The 11,024-nt window shown below is 43.9% G+C and overlaps 2 protein-coding genes across 2 annotated transcripts; both read right to left on the bottom strand.

The window, feature by feature from the left end:
- Window positions 1-1,230: 1,230 nt before the first annotated feature.
- On the bottom strand, window positions 1,231-2,716 carry LOC100273837 (uncharacterized). The gene is made up of 2 exons (NM_001148236.1): window positions 1,798-2,716; window positions 1,231-1,693 (listed from the first exon to the last, which is right to left on the bottom strand). The coding sequence occupies exons 1-2, from the start codon at window positions 2,674-2,676 to the stop codon at window positions 1,400-1,402; spliced, it is 1,173 nt and encodes a 390-aa protein (NP_001141708.1). The 5' UTR covers window positions 2,677-2,716; the 3' UTR covers window positions 1,231-1,399.
- A 4,032-nt stretch (window positions 2,717-6,748) lies between these two features.
- Window positions 6,749-8,751, bottom strand: LOC103638006 (protein ALP1-like). The gene is made up of 2 exons (XM_008661003.3): window positions 8,402-8,751; window positions 6,749-8,318 (listed from the first exon to the last, which is right to left on the bottom strand). Exons 1-2 carry the CDS (start codon window positions 8,644-8,646, stop codon window positions 7,277-7,279), a joined length of 1,287 nt encoding a protein of 428 aa, XP_008659225.2. The 5' UTR covers window positions 8,647-8,751; the 3' UTR covers window positions 6,749-7,276.
- Between the last annotated feature and the right edge of the window lie 2,273 nt (window positions 8,752-11,024).

The raw sequence follows: 11,024 nt of genomic DNA on the forward strand, positions 1-11,024 counted from the left end.
TGTATTGTACATATTTTAGTTTTGTTAAATCGGTTGTTTAAAGTATTCAAATGAATAGAGAACCGTTTAGAGAAACTCCATATATAGAGGATCCAACAGAGTTCTCTAAATTTAGAGGACCGTTTAGAGGACGTTGTTGGAGGAAGTAGAGGACGATCTCATCCTCTAAATTTAGGGTACAGAACCCTTTAGAGTTCCTTATTGGAGCTAGTCGTCTTCCACGTCGAGGAGGCAACCAAGACAATGTTGAAGATACATCAACCAACACTATGTATATGATCGCTCGATACAAGACTACTTCAATAACCTGTACGTCTACTCGTCACTCTATTTTCGTCGTCAATGGTACCACATGTGAAGGAGCTTCTCTCTTTAAGGGTGTGTTTGGCAATGACTCTGCTCCATCCAAGAGCAGCTCTACTCCGAAACTCTAGGTGGAGCAACTCTGCTCCAGAGTTTAAATTGGTTCTTATAATCGGTGGCAATGACGGGTAAATAACTCCAAACTTCATAACTAGCTTGCTTTTTTAGAGTTTTTGAAGCAGTAAAAGAGGTACTCCACAAAATTATACCGTAGCTCTAAAAACTCCATAGAGTTTATAACTGTGGAGTTAGAGTGTTTGGAATGCTCTGACCAGCTCCTCCTTAAAGTTTTGCTCTAAAGCCATGCTAAACACGCCTAAATTTTTGAAGAGGTTGGATGAGCACTCCCCTTATTTCATTCTTAGAACTTCAATCAACCACAACGGTTTCTCTTTTACCACCAACAGAAGTGCACATCCTCCCTACACATCCTCCGTACACAAGCTTGTGTACGGTAGCATTGTTGGATCTATTATCGTTGGATCTATTGACGAGTGCATCACGATAGATAAGATTTAATGATAATAGATATAGATCGACTGATAGCAATGTGACGGTAGATATAATCGAGGGGGCTGGAACCAACCTAAAGTCCACAAACAACTATAAATAGTATCCCCTTGAGACATTGTAAAAAAGATGAGTGATATCATCTCACTCTTCAGAGATGTCGTGGTGCCCGAAAACTTAAATTATCTCTAGCAGTTTATCCATCTTCACATTTAAACTTAACTCTATAAATATTATAAAGTATAGAACAATATTTTGTACTATCGTACGGGTACCGGAGGCGAGGCAGGTACTGGGGGCGGTCTTAGGTCACAACAACAAGCACTAGTATAGTTACAGAGCCACACCATGGAATTGAACTTCCTCAGGGCTTGTCCACCTCTAACCGAACGAACCAGAACGGCCATTTGGTTCAAAACAGATCATCACCATATCAAGGTGGATCAAGATGAACTAATCGTGGAAGGGAGCCTGCTAGCTACTGTAGAATTTTACACAAGTTTCACTATGGCTGAAAACGGCACAGCTACTGAAACCCGCCAGGAGGCACGAACAGCTGAGCCGCGTCGACGTCAGGGCGGAGCCGCAGCGCGACGCGCTTCATGTCCTCCAAGCCCCGCTCGTACCCCTTGAGCGCCTCCTCCACCAGCCGGCGCTCGTGCTCCTCGGAGCCCAGGAACTCCTGCACCGCCGCCTCCTTGGCGCTCTTCAGCTCGGCCTCCGTCGTCTTCTTCGCCTCCGCGAGCTCGGCCTTGGCCTTCTCCAGCTCCTCATGGAGCTTCAGTGCGTGCCCCAACGAGAACGTCGCGTAGTTCGCCGCCTGCATTGCGCGCCGACGCAGCGAGCGACATAAGTACGTACGTGCACCCACGCCGCGATGCGCCGCCATATATGCTGCGGCGGCGCCAAGGATCAGAATCGGACCTGGAGCGTCGCGATGTAGCTTGTCGCGATGACGCTGAAGGGATCCGCCATCAAGAACGCGCGCTCCCGCGCCGGCGTGATGACGCCCTGCAGAAGCTGCCGCGCCGCCTCCCACTCGACCGTGTCGCCGTCATGTCTGTCCGGTGCGTGCTGCAGCTTTCGTTTTTGGCGCGTGGAGAAGCCGGGCGGGACAGACGCCGACCCGTGACCAGTGGCCTCCCTTGTGTTGTCTTCCGCCGGCCTCTTCTTCCCGGACAACGGCGTCCAGCCCGGCGACGCGCTGCAGCCAGGTTCACTCTTCGCGGCGACCTTGGCTGCTTCCGCCGCTTCGGCGGCTGCCTTCTCTGCCCGCATGTTCTGCATCATGGAATAGGTTGATGGATCTATCCCAGCGGTGTCCTTCGGGGCGAAACAGTAGAGGCCCTTAACCTTCAGCACGCGCAGCGCGAAGAAGTGCAGGAAAACGGGGACCGATGGCGGGTGCACGCCGGCGGAGCGGGAGAGCGCGAGGAAGGCCGCCATGATGCGCCAGCAATTGGGCGCGAGCTGGCTCGGGGCGACACCGAAGTGCGAGAGCAGCTCGCAGAAGAAGGGGTCGAGCGGGACGCGCATCCCGGCTTCCAGCGCGTCCGCGTACACGCAGATGGATCCAGCGGGTGGGGGCGAGCACGCGCGTCGGTCGCCGGCGGGGATCGGGGTGAATGCCTTGGTGTCGACGCCGAGCTTCTCGCAAACGGCGTGGACCGACTTATGGTTCCGGAGATACGAGGCGACGCGCTCAGCCGCGGCCCACGAGCGGCCGTTTCCACCACCGCCGCCGTCATCGTCGCGGTCGCTGGAGTTGGAGGACGAAGAGTGGGAGTTGGAGGGGGAAGGCATGGCGCAGTTGCAAGGGTGGACCGGCTTGGTGTTGAACTGTTGGTGGGGAGCGGCGGTCGGCGTCGGCGAGGCGCTTCGCGTTCTCTAGACCGACGCGGCGACGCGACAGTTCGAGCCGTGTCGGGTCTCTAGACTACAGGCTTGATAGCAATCTTTCCAACATTGTCACATCAATTTAAGCTGTGTTGGGTTCCAAGACAACGGACTTCACGAGCTGTTTCTCAATCCAAAATTTCACTTCACTACTTAAGGACCAATAGAAATTACTCCGTCTATTTCAAAATATTAGTCTTTTCAGAGATTTAGTAGGTTCATATAGGATAAATTTGGTTTGAAAAAATGAGGTGATTCATTTTCGTCACTCCCCACTTCTTTTAATTTAGAGGGTGTTTGGTTTCTAGGGACTAATTTTTAGTCCCTCCATTTTATTCTATTTTAGTCCCTAAATTACTAAATATAGAAACTAAAACTCTATTTTAGTTTCCTTATTTAACAATTTATAAACTAAAATAGAATAAAGTGAAGGGACTAAAGTTTAGTCCCTATAAACCAAACACCCCCTTAGTTTGTAGAATAGAAAGAGTTAATCCATCGCCACACCATTTATTATAAGCTAATAATTACTATATCCACGAGGAATAAGTTGATGCCACCAAAATTTATGGGATGAACTCATGATGCATGACCTGATGAAGCATAAGGTGACTCCACAAACCAATACACCCATAATTCTTAAAGCATGTGTTTGTATATGTGTCTAGATTCATCATCATCAATTTGAATATAGACATAAAAACTAAGAGCTAAAACAACAACTATTTTGGGACGGAGGGAGTAATATTTTATAGACTAAAATATCAATTACATATTGCAACTCAAGAACCAATAACTAATAGAAATAAGTAAAATATGTGAAGATAAAATAAATCACTCTCAACAGAGATTTCACACAGTTTTCAAGATATTGAAAACAAGTTGACATGGTTTTATCTCCATAAAATTAATTTCATTCTATAAAATTTAATCCTCTTAAATGTTATGCAACGACATAATTTTTTATGTGATACACTATTAAATCTGCATGAAATCACTATGAAACAACTATTAAGAATAGTCTAAGGGCATGTACAACCCATCAATAGAGGTCTCTAGGGTTAAAAACTGAGCAAAAAATACAACCAAGGGTAAAAATGAGGACACCAACAAAACTGAGGGCACCAGCTTAAAAAACCCTAATTGAAAAAATACAATAGGTTGACTCTTCGTGAAGAGCCTATCTCTACATTTTTTCATACATATTGTCTCTTACCTGCATTTATGATCCAAGAGCTTAAGGTTGTATCATATAGTTTTTAGTTGTCTCTTATACTTGGGAAACTGTTCTATGGTCTTAGACTGTGTCCAGCAAGGGACGGTAAACCGTCCGGTACCCTTAATATAGGGTTCAGACACGTCCCCAACGCGCCCAGCAACGTACTCTATATCGCACTCTAAATTTTAGAGGACGCCAGACGCACGCTAGATGTGGAGAAATCCAGACGTCCGGTATCCGTGTTCGGGCTCGGGCTCGCGCGGTGGTGAAAAATCCGTAGCCACTGTTGTGCCGTCGCTGGCGACTTCCATCGAAGTCGGCGAGGGGGGCTCGCGGCGCTGCTCATCGGCGGCGCCGCCCAAGCTGGGCTCGAAGAGGCCGTGCTCGAGCGGGTCCGGAGGCGGACCGCTCGCGGTGGTTGGAGGCAAGGAGGTCGGCGCCGACGACTCAAAGATCCAAGGAGCGGGTGGTTCCGTGGGTGTTCGTCGCCGTCGAACCGCCATCGCCAAGAAGTTGAGAAGATCGACGGAGCCGACGAAGGAAGCTGGGGAGAAACGCAAGCGCATCTCGACGCCACCTTCTTCATCGTCGTCCATTAGGTCAGGTGGTCCAGATCCGAAGAAAAAAAGGTAAACATTGAAGATCGATTTTGCTTTCTATGATTCTAGTACTTCAAATGGTAGAACTCGTCCACATCTAGGGTTACGGATTTAGGGTTATACATTCGATGGATGTAGGATTCCTTGACCATTATGTTTTCTGTTCATACATTTGGTTCCCATTACACAAAATTTTATTGTGGTACAACAATTGTCTGTTGTATTGATCGATGTGTATGTACAAATACAAGGGGACTGTTTTAGACAGACTGAATCATGAGCATTATGCTATCTCTTCAAAATTGATGTTCAGATTAACGAAATATCTTTCTGGTACAAGCTTTGTTTCATTTACGAATCCAGGTGTATTCACAATGCCTTGGGCAATTCGTTTGACACACTGAATGATGATTTTATCTTCATAATTCATGTTCATTACTCATGTGCTCATTTCAACTGCCTACTACCGATACTAGGTCAACTAAAGCACGATACTAGGTCCACATATATTAACAGAACCATATGTTTTATGTAGACCATGGATTCGGAGAACGCAAAGCTCCGAAGAGCACTGGGTCATTTAATCAAAGTAGTGGAGCAGCGTTGTGCCGACATCGTCGATGTCGTCCACGGTGCCTTCCAACCTGTTAGCGGACCAGTCCTCAATGAAATGAATCGTGCTTTAGTTCAGATCGAGGACCTCGCCAAGGACCTTGATCACCTAGCTCTGGAAAAAGACTGGGAGATGGAGCACATGGCCCCTTCTCCTATTGCCTCATCATCAGAAACAGAGGATGAGCTTCTGCTTGATTATGATTCAGAGTTGAATCCTGACGATATCGTCGGCTACGACGATGGACGCGACTACTCCACCGACGACACCTATCCCTACTAGATTAGCATGCACCTAAGGAATATGTGTATGTGTTAGGTTTATGTGAGTCGAAGTACTCTTTTGTATGTGAAGACAACAGATGTGTGTCACAAGTCAGTGGTTTACTGGATGTCATGTTTATGTTGTCGAAAACTATCCGGACGCGATGTTCATGACATGTTTATGTTAACGTGGTCTGTAAAATGTTATGAAGTCTGCAATATATCTAGTGTGCAACATTTCTGAGTTTCTTGTGTCTGTCCTGTTAACATTGACATGGTTGTGCTTTCATTTGACATGGTTCTTACGTGACTTCCTTGAATGTACAGCATGGGTACGGATTGGAACCAAGTTATGGCACAATATGGCAGCTTCCTATCCGAGGATGATGGCACTCAGTTTGACAACACTGCACTTCCTCCTGCGCCTGATATACCAGCCCAGGCCTCACCAGCACCACCTCCAGTCAAGAAGCCTCCTCAACGCACAAAGCTAGCCAATTTCACGTCTGAGGAGGATATGAGGGTGTGTCAAGCTTGGTTGGCTGTCAGTTGTGATCCGATTGTGAACACTGGTCAGAAGCGTCAAGGATTTTGGAATCGGATTACAGAGGCATACAACTCTCGTAGAGGATCAATGCCAGAGAGGTCTACGAAATCTCTCATGAGCAGGTGGGACAGTATCAAAACTCAATGTTCTACCTTTTCTGGATACATGATGGCTGTGCTTCGACAAAACCCAAGTGGCATGACTGATGCAGATAAGGTACGTAAATGTTGACAAGAAGCTAACAGCCTTTTGTAAGTAAATGTTGAGAACAAGCTTCGACACAACCAACTTATTTTGTTTTGCAGACTTCGCTTGCGGCTACTCGTTTTGCTGCTGTTGAAAAGAAGCCCTTCCATTTCTTACATTGCTGGTCCATATTGAAGGATCAACCTAAATGGATGGACCAGCACATGAGCACTCAAAATCCTCCACCCAACCCAATTGCTACCCAATCAAATACTATTGACTGTGACGCTGCTGAAGAATCAGCTCCTTCAAGCTTTACTTCCAAAAGGCCGCTTGGTCGTGATTCAGCAAAGGAAAAGGCAAAGAAGCAAAGATCAGAAAACACATCATCCACTGATTCGGAGTACCTAACACGAATGGGTGAGCTCTCTTTGGAACGGTTATCTGTCTACAAATCAGTAGCTTCAACTGAGGAGAAGAAGTTGGAGTTCATGAAAAAACAGGTGAGGCAGAAACTAATATTGGAGAGGAAGAAGCTAAACTTAGAGAAGATGAAGATGGAACGACAAAAGGTGAAGGAGGACACGGAACAGGAGGTTCTCATATTGAGCATGGATTTGACAAAATGTAACCCCCTTCTTCGCCAGTACTACGAGGCAAAACAACAGGAGATTCTGGCTAGGGTAACTGGAAGCTCGTCGTCAAGCAAGTGAATGTTCATTAAACTCGTTGAGGAAGTACTCTTATTTGTTTTCGAGAACTATTTAATGTTTCTGAACTTGACCAATTTATGTTCTGTCATATTAGAACTGAATCATGTTGCTTAATAATAGTGGACTTCTTATATCATTCCTGAATTATAGCATTACACATTCGCCAGCTTCGGATTACTACAAACATAGTACAAACATAAACTGCATCGTACTTAACACATAGTAGCTTCGGAATAACGGAACAGACGACATGACAAACTTGTTACTTAACACATACTACCTTCGGATTACCATAGCTTCACGACATAGCACACTAGACTAGACAATGACAAACATAGTTAACACATGGGAGACATAAACTTCATACTTAAGCAGCTCCCGATCCAAGCCGCGCCCAGTGGTGGTGGATTAGATCAACCTGCAATTGATTATATTTGACTGGATCATGTAGTTGGTCGTACCTGTTGTTGATATACTCATTGCGCTCGGAAAATGAACCATGACTAGTATCCGCCAGAACTCCGATGTTGTCAAAGCTTGTGTTCATAGACGAAGGTCCTTCATCTTCTACGATCATGTTGTGCAATATGATGCATGTTTTCATGATATCTCCAATGTGTTGTGGAGACCAACCATATGCAGGACCACGAACTATGGCCCATCGCTTCTGTAGTACTCCAAATGTTCGTTCAATGTCTTTTCTAGCAGACTCTTGAACAGTGGCAAAATGTTGGGTCCTCACATCATACGGATGACGGATTGTCTTCACAAACGCTGGCCAGTCCGGATAAATACCATCTGCTAGGTAATATCCCATGTTGTAGGTGTGTCCATTGACGGAGAAACTCACTGGTGGACTATCACCATGAAGATGCGAATCGAACAAGTTAGAACGCTGAAGAACATTGATGTCGTTACAGCTACCTGGCATGCCGAAGTATGCATGCCAAATCCATAAGTCATATGAGGCAACAGCTTCGAGGATCATTGTAGGGTGTTTACCACGACCGGTAAACATCCCCTTCCATGCAGTTGGGCAGTTACGCCACTCCCAATGCATGCAATCGACACTACCAAGCATACCAGGAAAGCCGCGTGATTCTCCAACATGGAGAAGCCTAGCGATATCAGCAGGAGTAGGTTTCCTAAGATAGTACCCCCCAAAAGCAGTTTGTATGGCAGTGCAAAAGTGTTTCAAAGCCTCATGTGCTGTAGATTCTCCAATTCGTACGTACTCGTCAACGGCATCCGCAGGAACACCGTATGCAAGGATACGTACGGCAGCAACAACTTTCTGAAGGGCAGATAGGCCTAGCTCACTGGCACAGTTTGGACGTTGAACGAAGTACGGATCCACTTGTTGCACAGCAAGAACGAGACGCTCAAACACATGGCGACGCATGCGAAACCTATATTGGATAAACCTATATTTCAGTACAAGTGTGAAGTACGTACTATGGACGTGAATAGATGTGCGTAACAAAAAACATACCTCCTCCGAAATTGTGCATCCGTGTACACCGGTTGCGCGCAAAAGTAGTCGGCTCGGATTCTTGCATCACCGCTGATATGGTCACGATGGATTCGAACACGACCGGGAATGGAACCAGCATACCGTCGCTCGTTAAGTGCACGACGCCTACGATGTTGGTACGTCGCAACCTCGAGGTCATGGTCTTCATCTTCCATGTCTTGCGCCATGCGAACAAAAATATTGGAATCTACGAACGGGTTCATTGTTGTGGAGGAGTGTATGCGAAGTGTGAGTGAAGTCTTGAGGTAGTGAGTATTTATAGAAGGGATACGCTTCGGAGAGAAGCCATAGTCTTGTCGTGCAGCCGAAGCAAGTGGATGGCTTCTTGAATAAGTGTCGTGGCTTACGGTGGAAGCATGACAATTTCTAATCATATTTTCGTACAATTTAAATACGGTGACACGTTTGTGAACAACAATTACAGAAATCATTAAAATGTAATGTTATTTTTTGTTACAATTCAAAATTATGAAAGAACCATTTTTAGATTATTATTTGTAAAATTATTGAATACATTATTTTTATCATCCTTACAATTTGATGAAATGGGTACAAATCAAAGAAAACAAAAAAAGAAATGGAAAAAGGAATTCTGTTATCACTGTAGCTTTAGGGGATCGAATTTAGGGGACGTTGCTGGAGACACAGAATATATAGAGGACAGAATCTTTTAGAGTGTCCTGTAAAGTACAGGGAATATTCCTTTAGGGGACGAAATTTAGGGGACGTTGCTGGAGACAGCCTTAGGGTTGTACATGCTCTTAATATAGGGTCTATTGAGGGGTCTCTAGGGCTTAATTGAAAAAAATACAAGAGCTCTTCACGAAGAATCTGTCTCTACACGATTCTCCATACATATTAGTTAAGTTATATGCATGTACGTTACTATGGAATCAATATAATATACAAAACACTAATTGTTATTTTATATTTTTGTTAGCATCACTAAAAGTAGATGTTTACATATCTTAAAAGATATATAAGGTTGTACGATTGTACCTATGCTTTGTCATCGATAAAAAAATAAATAATGGTAAATATATAGCGAATATTAATCAATATCTCAAATAAAACAAGTTAATTCTATAAAAGGATAGTGTATTGTAGTGAAGTTGCAGGTGCCACACGCACGTGTTAAAAATTAACTAATTAAAACACTATATTTAAAAATAATAATAAATAGGAAATTATATTTAAAATCAACCAAACATACAACGATGGCAAATTTCAGAAAATGAATAACAAATTTTGAAACCAATACTAAGCATCAATTTTCATTTGTTTCTTCTAACCTTCATTTCTGTGCTTGAAATAGTCTAAATGATACGTTTGGGAAGAAGATAAAAATTCATAGCATTCTCTAATAAATGCAAACCATTATGGTTCTCAAAAAGGTCTTATAATAATCACTTTAAAATCCTCATAAATTGATTATTCATTGTGCATCATTAATTATAAAAGAACCACTACAACAGGTACAGTCATTTTCGGCGGCATGACTCTGAGGCCGTCGAAAATAAGGCCTTTGCCGCAAAAAATAGCTTATTTTCGGCGGCTTTAGTCCTATTTTCATCGGTCTCTGACTGGCAGAAAAAATGAGCCGAAAATAATCCATTATTTTTGGCGGCTGACACCTGGCCGCCGAAAATAGCTTATTTTCGGCGGCCAACAAACCAGCCGCCGAAAATAATTGTTAATTTTCGGCGGCCAGACGCTGCCGCCGAAAATAATGGCCGCCGAAAATTAACAATTTCAGAGAATTTTATTTGAAGAAATGCAAAAAATAGCAATTTCATCAACAATATAATCACAATAAAATGACAGAAATATTAATTCCAGAATTACACAAATTTAACACATAGTATCACACTTCTTCACAACCACATTGAAGTTCACCAAAATCAATTTCACAGTTCAGAAATGGTTCACCACATCACAGTTCACAAATACAACATCACAATTCACAAATAGTCCATTACAACATAAAACAAACTCACAATTCGGCACAAAACTCAAACCATCACATATCGGGGTCGTTGGAGTTGTGACCACTACCTCCAGAAGCGAAAATCTCATTGACGAAGTCGTGTAACGAGTTTGGATTCTAAAGAAAAAAGAAGACATTAATAACGACAGTGTTTACATGAACACTATTCAAACAAATTGTTTGTCAAACTAACCTCTCCTGTAGTAGCTCCCTCCCCTGCATAAGCTCCTCCTAGTGCTGGTATCACCAGTGGTGGCGTGTTGTGACCCATGACCCTGGATCCCTACAAAATTAAGTTTAGTCAAGATTTGAAAGGTTAATACAAACAACAAGTCTTAACTAAATTGAAGCACCTGAGGTGGAAGTGGCGGAACATGTAATCCCCACTGAGGCATCGATGGCTGAAATTGAGGGAAAACAAATAAATGGTTGCTGCTGTGCGTGCTCTAGAAACCAAGACTGTTGCAAATACAATATATTAGTTATAGGACCAATATCGACCGTGTTGAGAATAAATAAGACACTCACGTTCATTGCTTGTTGCGCCTGTGCGTTGTAAGCAACCATGTATTCTGATTGCTATTAGAGGAATGT

Source organism: Zea mays, chromosome 9 (assembly GCF_902167145.1).
Source record: "Zea mays cultivar B73 chromosome 9, Zm-B73-REFERENCE-NAM-5.0, whole genome shotgun sequence".
NCBI classification, from domain to species: domain Eukaryota; kingdom Viridiplantae; phylum Streptophyta; class Magnoliopsida; order Poales; family Poaceae; genus Zea; species Zea mays.